The 16,034-nt window shown below is 37.0% G+C and overlaps 1 protein-coding gene across 1 annotated transcript; it reads right to left on the bottom strand.

Annotated features, from left to right (window-relative positions):
* Positions 1–8,095: 8,095 nt before the first annotated feature.
* LOC113772050 lies at positions 8,096–9,224 on the bottom strand. Its single transcript, XM_027316590.1, has 3 exons — positions 9,143–9,224; positions 8,948–9,005; positions 8,096–8,487 (listed from the first exon to the last, which is right to left on the bottom strand). Exons 1-3 carry the CDS (start codon positions 9,143–9,145, stop codon positions 8,252–8,254), a joined length of 297 nt encoding a protein of 98 aa, XP_027172391.1. The 5' UTR covers positions 9,146–9,224; the 3' UTR covers positions 8,096–8,251.
* Between the last annotated feature and the right edge of the window lie 6,810 nt (positions 9,225–16,034).

Here is a 16,034-nt window from a genome sequence, read left to right as displayed (position 1 = left end):
TTTGTAACTCTACGTGAACTACTCGTGAAACTTCACAACAGACACATAATTATTGTGTATCTTAATAGTTTGTAAAGATGTACAAGCAGTTAAAAAGAAGTTACAATTTATACCGAAAGAGTTATACTGTTCAAAGACGGTTGATCTAATAACCAAACCTGATGTTGTAAGTTCAAATCTTACTAAACGTGATTTTTTTATTCTTAGATCTGAACTAGATTTAGTAACAATTTGGACATCAATTAGGAATTTGACACCCTATGGATTAAATAAAAGGAAAGGAGGAGGTCAATAAAAAAAAAGATATATTAATTAATCAAAAATATGCAATTACGAGTAATCCAGCCAAAGTTACAAGAATTAGACCTAACAGCATTCCAAATAGAAAAGCTTCAATCATTTCAATTTGTTTGAAAGAAAAAAAAAAAAGAAGTAATACCTATATCTAAATATTAGTCCGAATTTGGCATGAATCTCAATGATTGGGAATTGACTATTGAGGCAGTAGCTGTAGAATCTCAATCCCTGCCCCAAGTCGCAAAATGAGGCATAAAAGCATTCTTCTTTTAAGAGTTAGAATTCACGTAGACATGTACGGTTTCATATTGTCCAATCCAGTCTAGCAAGACCTCTAACTTTAGCATGCATATTGAATACTGAGAATCCCAGAACAGCCAGAGTTCCAAGCTAAGTTTGCCAAAGAATCTGATATACTACTGGCCTCAGAAAGGCACACACCAAAGCAAGGGATTTTTTATTTTTTATTTTTTTTGGCACAGAAGTGACAAATTCCATTCATAACAATGGATAGAGCTCTAGAGTCCATCTTCATGATGACATCTTCCAGCCGTCTAAATTGCATTGAATTCTGCAGCACTGATTATGCATCAAGATGTCTATTTTGAGAACTCCATGGAAGATAGAATCGAAAGGCGTGTCCGGACATTCCGATCATTAGGGGAAGATGAAGTCTTGAATATGATCAAATCAATCTCTTCACAAGAGGGATCAGTTGTCAATCTTACTCGCGAAGTTGGATTCTCTGACATTGAGCATCACTGCTTGGGCTCCTTTTGGTAAAAGAAGCAAATACCATGATGAATTCTTGTCACTTATGGACAACGTTGTGTTATTGTTGTCAGGGTTCAACATCGTGGACATGTACCCCCTCTTTCAAGATTCTTGAAAGAATTACTGGAATTAGGCATAAGCTGGAGAGGCTACATAAACAGGTTGATGAAACACTTGAAAACGTTCTCAAAGCGCACAGAGTCAAAAGAGCAGAATCTACACCTGGAAATGGAGAAGCAAAGCAGGACCTAGATGGTGTTCTTCTAAAAGTGCAAAAATCTGGGGAATTTGGAGCTCCACTTACTGATGGTAACCTCAAAGCAGTCATATTTGTAAGTGGATTCCTTTTCCACTTTGCACATATAAACAGTTTCTTTTCGGTTGTGTTCAATCCTACATCAGAACTGGAGAAGAAATTGCAGCTGAGACAAAGCTACCTCTTTTGAGGATGCAATTCCAATACTAGTTCAAGTAGAGCACCAAATACAGCCTTCATCCAAACATGGGAAAAACCAACCAACAGAAAAAAGAAAATGTTCTGTATAAAAAGCAAGATTGTTCAGAACTAGAATTACAGACAGTGCTTGTGCTGAACAATCAAAACGGGTCCTAGAGAAAATTCTTTGCTGCTTTACTTTAAGAGGATCATTTCTTTGAAAGGCCTCTAAATTTGAAGTTGCTCATCTTGTTTAGGACATTTTTAGTGTGGTGGGAGACACCGACAACTACTATGGCATGGGCAATGGCTGAAATGATCAAAGCACAAGATGAGGTATGAGGGATATATGGTGAAAAAGGAAACGTTGATGAATCGCAACTACATGAGTTGAAATACTTGCCAGCAGTTATTAAAGAAGCTATGAGATTGCACCCTTGCTGCTCCACTATTCCTTCCAAGGGATTGTAGTGAGCAATGTGAACTTCAGGGATATGAATCCCCTGTCAAAACCAGAGTCTTTATTAATGCGGGGCAATTGGTCGAGATCTGGACTACTGGATTGAACCTGAGAAATTCATTCTAGAGGCGGTTTCTTGATTCTGAAATAGATTTCAAGGGAACAAGCTTTCATTACGTATCATTTGGCGCAGGAAGAAGGATGTGCCCTGGCATATCATTTGCTCTTCCTAACATCGAGCAACCTCTTGCTCAACTCCTCTACCGTTTTGATTGAAAGCTCCCTGGTGACTTGAAACAAGAACAATTAGACGTGACTGAAGCCTCCGGCGTGGTAGTCAAAGGCCAAAACAGGATCTCCTCTTGATTATCATAACTTACCACCCCTTCTTCTATCTGAAAAATTTGTGTCAACGAAGTCTAGGACTTTGCACTCATCTCTAAGCGAAAATTCAGAAAATTTATCCTAGATTTTGCATACTATGAATGGGAATTATATATTGTGCACAAGCAGGTCTAGATGCTTAATGCATAAACAGGATGACATTCTAAATCCATTGGTGTAACAGCATCGCAGGTAGGTGGTATTACTACGGAATCCAGCAAAATAAATCAATGATTCATCATTGGATTAAATCATCTTAAACATGCTACAAATCTTACTTGGAGAGCTAGTTATTAACAACAAACAATTATTCTGATTTTTGGCTTCTTCAATTGTCTATAATAGACAACAGATGTATGTGGGAGAATGTTTCGCAGTATTTCATCAGCCTGTTTGTGTCTCCTCTCTGGCTTTTGCCTCCAGTAATCTCCATGTGGGAAAAAGCTATGTTGGCATTTTTACGTTTTCATTAGTGCATGAAATTGATAATGGTAGGCCATGTAAATGACATTTATGCAAAGTACTAAGTTTTACTTGACATAAAAATTTAGGCCACCCAAATCCCATAAAAAGAACTGTTAAATACTTCATTCCTGAATTAATTAACCCATGATAGGTTGCAATTTTATCATTTATTTTATTATTAATTTCCTCTATTACCTGACTTGATGTGGATTAATTATTAGATTCTACTCACTTTTCGTAATTTGTATTTATTTCAGGGAGTAGAATGAAAATATAATAACAGGTGCCAATTTAGCAGAAAAAGGGTCCAAATGATAGAACTTGTCCCAAGGGCATTTTTGGAAAAGAAGACGTTGCGGCTATTTTGGTAAAATTGCGGAAGAGGGCAGCGGACGGATGAGCTTGGATTAGGAGACCGCCGCACAAACGATGGAAAGAAAGCAAGAGATATACTACTATACTAGGAGGAGAACACCGCGCGATGCGCGGTGTAATTTTCAAGGTTGCCCAGAAATGCCCAATGATTCAAATTCAAATATTAAGTATGAAAAGTTACACAAAGGTACACCAAAAACTTTGCCGTTCTGTTTTTGTAGTTTTATTAAGTAGTGAATATGAATAATCTGTTAAAGAAATGCAAGACAATACAATGAGAGACTTCTAAGATCATTAAGATGCTCCTTGCTTTTGCATAGTATGAAAATAGAAATAAAAAAGGACACATGTAATGGAGGAGAAGGGGAAAAAATATAGCTTGAAGAAATGTACAAAGCGACTTGTTAGTTCCTAAAAAAGGCATTTAATAGCTATAAGTTTGTTTTTTGTTGATAAAAACCACAAATCAAGTTGTCAGTTCCTAGAAAAGGATATTTAACAGCAATAAGTTTCTTTTACAATATATTCAAACGAATAATAAAATGCATATACATGCAGTATAAAGAGAAAATCTACTTAGTAAGACTAAACGTATACCAGTGCCAATTGAAAAAATTTACAAAGAAAAGCAAAAAGTATTTCTAATTGGCCACAAGCAAAATGACTCTAGGCTTTCAATGACTAATAGCATCAGAGAGCTCCAGCTTCATTCTGACTCCCCTCTCATTCCCATGAATGCAAATACCTATCGAGCAGTGAACGATGGGTTTAGAAACTCACTTTATAGACAAAACTCCAAGTTAAAAGCTATAGACAAGAAGCAATGTCATAAACCAGATTACCAAACATTTGAACAAAAAAATCCTAAAGAAAATATCAGAGGATTTGAATTTCTATGGAACACTTAACTCTGATCAGAAACATCAAATTTTGGAAAAAAAAACAAAGCAATTTATACCAATCTATAATAATAGTCCGAAAGTATAAGCAAAGAAATAAGTAAAAGGACAAGACAGTACCTCAGGAGAAACCAAAAGCAACGAGATCTAACAAAATTTCTTGATGATATTAATGCAAATAATCCATGAGCATCTTCACACTTCAAGTGCACGAGAGGTAATTTTAATGTTTCTAAACAAAAGAAAAGGATCATATCTTAGGAATCGAGAAAGCAACAAAGACAATCTTAACCAAAACCAGCGAGAATAATTAAACCCAATAGGATAATGCATCATCAGTGGAACAGTTCAATCAAATAAAACTTAGATCTTCAGACATATTCAAAGTGCAATACATTTGAAATTATTCTACCTAAAGCAATAGTAAGCTTAACCTATGATGTTCCTTATTCCTCCCTATTTTGATTCTAAAATCGTCTAACTAATGCCTTGAATTTTTGTGGCACTATAGCATTATACTTTTATTATTACTTTAAGCATTGAATTGCATTACTTTAAGCTTTAAATGTACACCACAAATGCTAATTTTAGCAAATCCAATGATAATTAACATTGATAACCCAAAATATAGCTCTTCTGGTACCTAATTCCCACAAATTGAAATGAAACCCCAAACCAAAAAGTATAAATGATTCTACTATCTACCTTATCATTTGAAAGCTATTAGAATCCTCACACAGTCTTATCAAAATCAAATCTTATTGACAGCATAATAAATAATTGCACAATGAATAAACCAACAAAAAATGAAAACTCAAAGCAAAAACAATCTGATGTGATCCTAAGCATTATCTGATCAATTACTTTCAAGCTCTTACCATCTACAATGAGTCGATCAAAATCCAATTTTTCAATCATTCTAATAACTAATTCTACAACCATAGATGCAACTCACACAAATTGTTTTTCAAAAAAAAAAAAAATCTCTTAGGACTATGAAATTTTATTATTTCTTCTTTCTTTTTTTGCTTCACATTCAATAATAGAAAGTCAGATTAAAAAAAAAAGGCAAACAAGAAAGAAACTCAGAAGACTGCTCAAGTTACAAAGAAAAAGTAACAGAAAAAACTTACAGCATGCAATCAAACCAAAGATCTGTTCTTTCCCTTCATCTGCTTCACCTCATTTTCATTTCAAAAACTCATTTAAAAAATGTATTTTGAACTAAAATAAAACCTTACAAAAACTACTTAAATTAAAGAAACTTGTAGACCTGATTAGGCTGAAGATCCATACTTTTCTCTTCATCTGCTTATTCTTCTTCTCATCTTCTCTTTCTAATCAGGGGAAAATTAAACAAAAAAATACTTACAGAACCAGCTTAAATTTCACAAAAAAAGTGAACAAAAGCATACATGTTCTGATGAAGATCCATTTTTCCCCTCCCTACTTCTTTTCATGGCCTTTTTTTTTTGTCCCATTTCTCTTGCTGTTTAAAATGGGAACCTGAACATAATCAAAGCAAGGCCATTAGAAATTTGTTGCAATTGTGAGAAGCTAATACAAAGAAAAATCAAAGATTCCTTAATCTTGCCTTCAAACCAAATTGTTCCATTTTCACCAAAATTATGCCCGAATCTAGTTTCTTGTTTTCATGAAGCTCTATTTGTACTCTCAAAAGTTTCCATTTAACCATTTAATGATGAGATGAGGAATAAAACCCGTAAAGTAAATTTCACAAATTTAAATATGCAAACAAATCGTTATAATTTACAAAATAAGCAATCTTGGCAATGGTTATTCGATGCACACCACAAATGTCCACTACCTAAGGCATGACAATGTGTATGTTAGACGCATCCAAACTTGGCAACAAAATATCCTAAAATAAAAACTCATATGCTATCTTACCCAAACAATACAGACAGTCTAAATGAGCAAGAAATATAGAGTAAACCTCTTGAATGGCAATAATTCTTAAAGTTTTCTTACAAAAACAGCATAATGGTCAACAAAAAATTCAGTAAGTATTTAAGTTTCGCATAGTTGTATAACCCCATAATGATTAAAAGTAAGAATTGACCACCATTTTTTCTTTCTTCCCTCTCTTGACAAAAATTTGAGCAGAAAATCATAGAGCAAATCAGTACATATATGACAAGTAGAGCCTAAAAAAAATTGACCACTTAAACATTTTTTTCCTCAGTAAAATTTGAATAATTCTTCACGTTTCTTGCTGTAATAAAAGATAATTAAATAAAATAAGAGACCAAAAAAAACCTTCTATAGTAAACAAAGTAGTATTTATGATTCCAATACAGTGAGTTAATGGTGTGCAAATAGTGAAGGACTGAAAGGCTGAAATTAAGAATAAACCAGCTAATAGTGACCATGCTCAACACAAAAGCAAGATAAAAGAAGATAAAAAAGGAATGCATTTTTAACTTACAAAGATTGTTATTCCATGAACTGGTTTCGGAGTGACTGCATCTTCAATCATTTGCACCCTTAACATGAACAAAGTAAATTAATAACATAAAAGAATAAAAAAAATTAATAACATAACCAAAAGTAAAATAAAAAGAAGATGACTTAAGAAAATAGGATCTAAATGCAAAGTAATCCTAACATCTTTTTGTTATTTTAGCTGCAAAAAATTCTCTTTACCTTTTCAAGGAATATAAAGAAACTGGAAAGACCAACATATTACCACACCAAACTTTTAATTGCCCATAAACATTGAAATCATTTTCACGAAAGGTAAAGTCCAAATAAGCAAGAAACATGTAGTAAACCACTTAAATGGCAGTAGATGGTAAGAAATTTCTCTACAATAACAGGCTCATACTCGATCTGCCATATTTACTCTATATTCACTTTATATTCCCAAAATGTTATCCCCAGTAGATGAACTCAAACCAATCTTCTAGGAACAAAATAAACAAAAATTTAACCAAAAAATGGTATTCTTGTAAACCTAAAATAAAAGGTACTCATTTAAAAGAAGAAGGGCAGGCAAGATTCATGCATATACAAATATATAGGGAACATGTACTTAAAACGAGTATCTCAACTAATGGCTCCTTGATCGGTTTCAGTGCTTTTATCAGCAACTAAGAAAACACAAAAAGTATTTTTTTCTTTTGTTTTAAAGAATCCATATACACTCTCCGGAAAATGAGAACCAAAACTTCACAAGGGAAAAAAATGAAAAATAGTTTTATCAAAAATAAAGACACGAAAAAAATAACTAAAGTTTTCAACAGTCATTGACATGAAATTTGATCTCCACAAATGGAGACATTGGTTGGTTACCATATGGATCGTCTATTGTGAGTCAATAATTGAATGCACCCCGCACATAACAAAAAAAAAAAAAAAAAAGCCATCAGATGAGCCATGAAAACTCCATTTTTCAGAGTTTCTTGACAACCTTTTCCTTCAGTTTCTCTACCAAGTAATTTTTTCATCTATAATAAATATCATACAAGTTTGTATAGGGGGATTTAGAGACCCAAAAGAAAGAAATAAGTAACATAGAAACTACTTAAAAAAGAGTACAAAAGTTAAAAAAATGAAAAAATAAAATAGAGAAAACCTGAGATGAAGAAGGACGAACCCCAAGGAAGCAAAATTGCACACAATGTTTCTCGGTGATGATCTTCTCTCTCTCTTTTTTTTTTTTTAACCTCCAGACTTCTGGTTCAACATTCAATTACGAACTGAGTTCACCACACAAAATAAAGGAAGGTGACCACTCCTCTAAAGTTGCTCCTCCTTCTCCTGATCTACTTCCATTGGTTGGACAATCTCAAGTTTATAGCCACAACACAATTTCTCTTCTCAATTTCATATGCCAGGTATATCACACAGATTGAAGCGCAAAAACTGTTGGCTACTGCACATCCAGCAGCAATTTGTTGTTTCAACTTAACGAGAGTTTTGGACAACTTATAACACCTTTGCGACTCTGTTTCTTTTCTGTAGGGAAGGGGAGCAGAGGAGTAAAAATGAATGTTGAACAGATCAACCCAACATCAGAAATGACAAGCGCATTCATCTCCGGTGTACATCTGAGGATTCGACTAAATTTGTTTGCCACACAGGACAGAGAGAGATACAACTGGAAGCTACATTATTGTTACTTACAAAACCAGAAACTTATTGGTTGTTTCTCTTCCGCGCCAACTCCCGTGCCCTCTCCCTTATTTCCTCTGGTGAGGGAGGTCGTGGTGCTTCAGGGGGGTAGATGACATATTGACGATTTCCCATGAATTTTTGGAGATTCTTGGTATTGTTGGCAAAGAAGTACATCAGCCCAATCGGGACACTCACATATACTGCAAACTTAGCTATCTCCAACACTCCCTTTGAAGTGTTCTCTTGGCTGTCTCTGTCTTGGGAGAAAGCATGGATAAAGAAATAAGGAACAATATAGGCGAAATTTAGATATTAACCTGGTGAAAATTTTTGGGGAATAAAACCAATAAATATAGAAAGGAAATAAAGATTAAGAGGCACGGAAAAGGGACTTCAAAAGGGGGGAAAAACTTACAAAATAGCACGACGACGATGGAGAAAATCTCCAAATTTCATACCTGCAACATCGCAACATCACAAAAAAAAAAAAATTAGACGTGGTTTTTTGAAGATCTAAAAAAATCACATCTGTTGATAACAAATCTCGGGAAAGAAAACGGCCATCGAACACAGAAAGATTGCATCCTTTTTTCCTTTCTTATTTATCCAACAGATACCTTGGCCAGAAAAGATTTATTAGGGAGAGATATAAGGGAAAAAATTCGGAGAAAATGTACAAAAAAAGCAACAAAAAAAAATCACAGAGAAAGTGTTCACCTTTAGAGAACAATCTCCACATTTCTTCATGGTTTAGTTGATAGTCTGACCTCTCAACCTGTGACAAAAAATATGAAACTTATCAGAGAATGAGAGAAAATTTAATCAAGGGGGAAAATGTATACAGAACAAAAATGGAGAAACGGTGGATTTGAGAGGAAGATGAAAACTGAAGAGAGAAGAACAGGAGTAAACCATGAGAAAGAAGCTTCTGGTACAACGGGTTGACGGATTGAGGTGATTGATGTGAATTGACCAGCTCTGCCACTCTTCAGCCAACAGCTTTGTTGCAAAAGCCAAGAATTGAGGAATTGAGGGAGACCTTGCTTGTTAGTTTACCCGGTGGTCAAAGACTTGGACAAAAGGAAACAAATAAAAGGGAAAAAATGCGCACATGGAGCACTACCAAATTTTAGTGGAACACTTCCCCACAAACAACAAACAAAGAAACAAAAGGATTGCTAAATGTCTGAGCAAACAAAAGAATTCAAGCGTGGGAACTGAGAACGGACGACCATCAATTGGAAATTCACACGGACGGACGACCACCAATCAACCAATAGTAGCGCGCCACATCAGCAATCACAATCCAATTGAAAACAACGGCATTCCCCAATAGACTAGATATGTTAATAAGAATAGAAATTGCAGAGGAGCGGGGGCCCCGGGGGGTGGAGCTTTTTGCTCTTTGACCTTTCCTTGGTTGGCTTCCCTGTAGCTTAAATTCTCGCATGTCAATTAGGCAGAGTGGAATGATTTCCCGTAGCCTTTCATTTTGACTTTTACCTTTCGTCCTTTGTGGTTACCGCAAGATGGCCACAGCTTTTGCTGCAATTTTGTATGGGTTTAGTTCATCAAACATGAACTAATTTCTCCACTCTAGTCAAGGGACAATGGATGCTTTGGATTGTCTAAATTTGTGAGATCGATTTAATTTTATCTTTTTCTTTTATTTATTGGTATTTGCATATTCTTTGATTGCAGTGCTTATGATTATTTAATTAATTGATTGTCTTGGATCCGGATAATTAATCAATTTAATAATCTATTGTCAATTGAGGTATTGAATTCGTAATTGTTTAATTGCCTCAAAATAGTGACAACTGGCATAATTAGACTTGTGTCAGGGGAATACGCGGGCTAATCTAAAATAACCCTGGTAGTGCGTTATTTGATTAGAATAGGGCTCCTCTAATACGCAAGGCAATTGGGAAATTAAATTTTATGGGCGTACCTAGGATTATTTCTCAATTAGAGCAGTGATTAACGGGCGTACCTTAATCACCGACACAGTAAGAAGGGGTTGACTGTCATCGCTTGTTTGGCAGTTATAACCTATTTATTAGTGAATAATTGGAATTGCCTTTGCTTATCGATGATCAGTTAGGTGAACCATTGCTGAAGTTATTTCTTGGCTAGATCCTTAATTATCACTCATTTGATTTTAGTAATTGGTTATTTAATTTTTAGTAGTTTCTTAGATTTTATTTGAATTTATTTGATTGTCACTTTCTGCACAAAAACACCCCCTTGTCACTGTGAACTTGAAAAGAAACAATTACTCCCAGTCCCTGTGGATTCGACCCTGCTCACCACTATCTACAGAAATTATTTTTAGTTTGAGCAGGTATTTATTATTGCACAGGCTGACGACCTGTCAATTTTTGGCGCCGTTGCCGGGGACTGGTGTCAGATTAATTTGTTTCCTTTTGAGTTCATTTTGTTTTCATTTTTTATTCATTATTTTTTTTTCTCTTATTTTTTTTGATATAGTTTATGGCTTCTAACACTCCGTATTTTGGTGATGTATTGGATTTTATTTCCGGGCAAGGTGATGAGATTTGTTTTTTTCCTGATTTGCATATGCAGAGGCACTAAAATCTATTAGAAAAAGAATGGCTGCTGCAACCTGTAAAATTTGTTATGCCAGAGATCATTCAACCGGTATGTGCCCCGAATATCAGGATAATCTGAGTGTCCCACTCAAAAATTATGGAGATTTTTCACCCTGGTCTCAAACGTGGTATAACCCTAATCCAAACGGGTATGATCAAGGATGGTGGGATAGCTCCAGTTATGATTATACAACAGGGCCAATGGATTTTCAACAGCAAGAGTCTCAACAACCATCGTCCATGTCAGGTATGTCTTTTCAGGAATTGGGTGAATTATTTATTAATACATACAAATTCCAACAGGAGACACAAATGAGGAATGAGATGACGAAAGATGCAACGAGTTATCTGGCAGATCAACTATGTCTATTGACATCCAGAATGAATCAATTGGCTTCTCAAATGGAAGAATTGCCCTCGAAAACCATTGTTGATCTAGAAGAAAATGAGAGTGCAATTTGCTTGACTAGTGATGAGGAGATGCAAGAGTGTCAAAATGAGAAATCTACAGATGCAGTTGAAAAAGAAGCTGCAAAAGAAGAAATGGAACCCCAACCGCAACCCATTCAAGTGAAAGAATCCAGTGAACAATCTCCAAATGCGGTGACATCTCCTCCACTCCTTCATCAATATTCTCCTGACTCTTACTCTTCAATTCCTGTTAACGAAATTGACTTTATTATACCAGACAATTTTGAATTTCATGACAGGAATAAATTAAGAGTGGCGATGGCGAGATATCTTGAACCAATAAATGCAAGTGGGGGAGGAGTGAATGGAGAATGCAAATTATCATCGACTCGTTTGGCGCCATTCACTAGTCCATGGAAGCCCGTAGCTCGTATGCTCAAGGATTATTCTATTTACGAGGGTTATCAGGACTATATAGAGGATGAAGCAGTAAGACGAGCCACAAGATTTTATCCTCCATGAGCAAAACATGATAATGTCTAGCCAAAGACATTAAAGAAAGGCGCTCCTTGGGAGGCAACCCAATTGTTCCTTTTAATTGTTTGTTCATTTTCGTGTGGTAGTTTAGATGTGCTCTCCTTGAATTCGACTGATTTTGGGTTTCAGTTTTCGTTTTTGCTGATTTATAGGTGCCCTTCAGTCATGACGCGCCCGCGTGGTGACGTGCATGAAGCTCACGATCAGAAACTTCTGGGAGCTCTCTTGCCCTCATGACGCGCCCGCGTCACGTTCGCGGGAAAGGTAAGTATTCAAAGAAACTCAAGAACGATTATTGATTTCCTGTTAATCTCTACTTTTGAATTCCAAAAATAAATTTTGTCAATAAAAAAAAAAAGATGATATATGAAAAAAATTTCCAAAAAAAAAAAAAAAATTTTTTCAAGTAAGTAACAAGGAGGAAAAAAAAAGGGGGAGTCTTTCCCTGACAAAAAAAAAAAAACAAAAACTTTTCTTTTTCCTTCTTTTTCTTTTTTTTCTTTTTCTCTCTTTCTTTCTTCTTCTTCCTTCTTTCTTTCCTCTCCCCTGTTCTCCTCTGGGTCGACCGAGACTCCCTCGCGCGTCTCCCTCTCTCCACCATAACTCTATCGACACCCCCTCGCGCGACCAGCGTCGCGCCGCAAGCCACTCCACCTCGATGCGCGACGCCGCCGACCCTCGTTTCAACCGCAACCCCTCCCATCTCTCTCTCTCTCCTCGCGGCCCTCACTCTGCCCACAGCTCCACCGTGAGCTACCGCCACCACCTCCACCCGAGCTCTACCTCGCGCGCAACCCAGCTGCTCTGCGCACGAAGCTCCACCACCGCACGCCAGATTGCGCCACCACCAGCTCGATCTCACCGCAGCAGCGCCGCCCATCTCCCTCGCGCCGCCATCACAGCTCACCCGCCTCTCCACCGCAGCCGCTGCTGAAGTTCCCTCCGCTGTCTGCGCGCGCCACTCTAGCTCGCTGGTCCCTCTCTGCTCGCATAGCCAGCTCCGTCGCAGCTCCATCGCGAGCCAACGCCGCCACCGAAGCACTTGGACGCTGCCAACAGCCCCAGCCAACCTCGCACGCTACTCTCTTCGGTGGAGGTATTTGGAATTTATTCTCCAATTTCTTAATATTCATTGGTGCTGTCTGGTTTCTCAATAATTGGTATTGTTGGCCGTTGGGGGTTATTTCTTCAATTGTGTGGTAAACCAGTGGTACTGGTTGTGATATTTGACCCAGATCTTGTTCATTCCTACTTTGCCATACTCTTGAGAATATTTGTTGAACTTTTGGGTACATTTGTTGAGTTTTTGGGTGAGCTGAAATACTGTGATTGCTTGTTGAATTGGGGAGTTTCTATGACACTTGCTTGGCTTATTCATGTTGAGTGTATTTACTTGAAGTTTCTACTGTGATTTCGGTTGAGTTATCTCTGAATTGCCTGTTGACTTGGGAAACCTGTGCCACTTGCTTTGCTTGTCAAGGTTGGGTACATCCAATTGAATTGTTGGGCTGCATTAATTCTGCATTTGAGTAAATTAGGACCACTACTGATTATTGATTGCAATCGCTGCTTTGTTGGGACATTTGTATAGACCTTGGGTGCCTCACATGTACATTTTGTTGATTGGGTTTGCCATTTAAGTTGCTTCATTATCTGTGGGGTGCACCAATGGTACTGGTTGGGGTATTTTGACTAGATTTGGTAATTCTATCTGATTGGCTGTCTAATTGACAGCCAAGAACTTGTGACTGAATTGTTATTGTCAAATACCTAAACTCTCAATGTTGAAATTGCTGATCCTGAGTTAAGGCATTAACTGTCCAACTGGAGCTATTTGTTGAGATTTTGGGTGGATAGAGTTTTGCATTTGCTGGTTGAATTGAGTATGATGTCTCAGAACTTGGGCGCGTACTTCCACCACATTGGTTTCCTCCACCGTCCCCGCCTACCTCGTGGCCACTCAAAGAGGGAAGTTTCGTTGTCCTCTTCGCTTTAATTGCTTTAATCCCTCCATTGAGGACAATGTAGGATCTAGGTGTGGGGGGGACAGCTATACTAGTTCTTTATTTTTAGTTTGTTATTCGTCCACCTCTCGTTCATTTTTTTTCTTTTTAGTGATTGGCTCGTAAGTGCATGCCAAGGTTTGATGTTGGATTATTGCCTCTATTTCTGCTTTTGCCAAGTTTTAATAATAAAAGGGTATCGAGTTAATGTGGTTGAATCCAAAAATATCTCTTTGGTGAATATCGATGATTGTTTTACTCTTATAATTTTTGGTTAACTTTCCTAGGCATAGGGAATGACTGTTGGCATTTTCATGTGAATTGGTCCGGTTATTAACCTTAGTTCTCCATATTTAAAAAATGAAGACTAGCAGCTGCAAAGTTCCTTTTGTTTTTTGTGTTATTTTGAATTTTTGGTATTATTTGGCTGTGAATAAGAGTTGACTGTACTCCGCTAGTATTTACTACTGAGTAACTGGGGATCTTCACCAAAAGTGTCGATTCTCGCGTCAAAAAGTAGTAATTGCTATGAGTACGTGGTCACGTGGCGATAGAAGCTGAGTAACCGGGCTCCTTCATCTGGCCAATGTTGGAGTTCGCGTCAAAAGGCTCAAATGGCTAGTGTTGACCTTGGTCGATCAATCCTTGGTTTTGATGATTAACAAACCAAAATGTAGATGTGGGCTAATGTTTTTATGTGAGCAATTTGTTAGAAGAAGCAAAAACAGGGCACTCATGTGGGACGTCCGAAAGGAAGCTATCGGACGTCCGAAAGGATGAAGAACATCAAGAAGGAAACTCTGTCGGACGCTCGTGAGGAAGCATCGGACGTCCGGAAGGATCGGACGCAAGCCTCGGACTCACATCGATCACATCGGACGTCCGAGAAATTTCGCAAAGATTTGATGACTCTCTGTCAACGTTCGGACGCAGGGTTCGGACGTCCGACAGGTGGTTTGGACGCAGGTTCGACGTTCGACAGTGCGTTCGGACGTCCGACAGTGCCAACGGCGGCTTAGTTTTGACAGCATTTTAATATTGACCTTAGCAGAGCTTTTGAAAGCCATTTCTCACCTTCTATAAATACCCAAAGCACAAGAAGACAGGGACTTTGCCAACACAAAATACAAGCTTACAAGTGAGATTTTTGAGTAGAAAGATTCTTTGTTGGTTGTATAAGGGGTTGGGAAAGTTGGGTTGTGAGGTTGCTCAAGTGAAGGTTACTCTCTAGATGGAGTAAAACCTTGGTGAAGGTGAACCTATCACTTGGAGTGGTAAAACCTTGGTGAAGGTTGCCTCATTTGTATAAAATAGTTCTTATTTGGGTGAGTGATCTTTCAAGTGTAGGTTGTTGAGGGTTAACTAGAATAGTTGTAAAACTCCTTGGCTCAACCAAAGTGTGTTTGGGGTGAGGAAGGAGTGAGCCTTCACATGTACATCTTGGTTAGCATCGCCATCTATTGAAGAGGCTATTGGATTGATATTTGGTTTGCATTTCTTATCTTTTCTCTTTAATTAAGTTTTCTTTATTGTGCTTAAATTTGATATATCTTTGTGCATCATTGTGAAATTATTTGTACTCATTGGGTTGCACCAGGCCTTACAATTGGTATCAGAGTTTGGTCTCTTTTGATCAAGCTTAACCGCTTAGAGTAAAGATCATGGCAACCATAAAAGTTTCTTTTTTAGAAGGGCAATCTATTGATAGACCACCTATGTTTAATGGTTCTCATTTTAGCATGTGGAAACAAAGAATGATGATTTTCTTACAATCCGTTTATATTGAATTATGGTATGTGGTAGAAGATGGTCCTTATGAAGCTAGAATAGTTGACTCTACCACCAATTTGAGTAGATTAAAGACTAGACAAGAATTGAATGAAAAAGACAAGAGATACCTTTCTTTGAATGCCAAGGCCATGTGTATATTGTACAATGCATTAGATGTAAATGAATCTAGTAGGATTAAAGGTTGTAAATCAGCTAAAGATGTTTGAGATAAATTGTGTGTATTTCATGAAGGTAACCAAGATATTAAAGAACAAAAGAAATCTTTGCTTGTTTCTCAATATGAATTTTTCAAAATGCATCCTCTTGAAAATGTTGATAAGATGTGTAGTAGATTTTGTGACATTATTGAAGATCTTAAATTGCTTGGAAAAGAATATTCTTTGGGTGAGAAAAATAGAAAGATTTTGAATGCCTTGCCAAAAGAATGGGAAAACAAAATAAATGCTATAG

This window comes from Coffea eugenioides, chromosome 5 (assembly GCF_003713205.1).
Source record: "Coffea eugenioides isolate CCC68of chromosome 5, Ceug_1.0, whole genome shotgun sequence".
Taxonomy (NCBI): Eukaryota; Viridiplantae; Streptophyta; class Magnoliopsida; order Gentianales; family Rubiaceae; genus Coffea; species Coffea eugenioides.
Note: the sequence above shows the minus strand (reverse complement) of the source record. Positions and strands in the feature narration are given on the sequence as shown.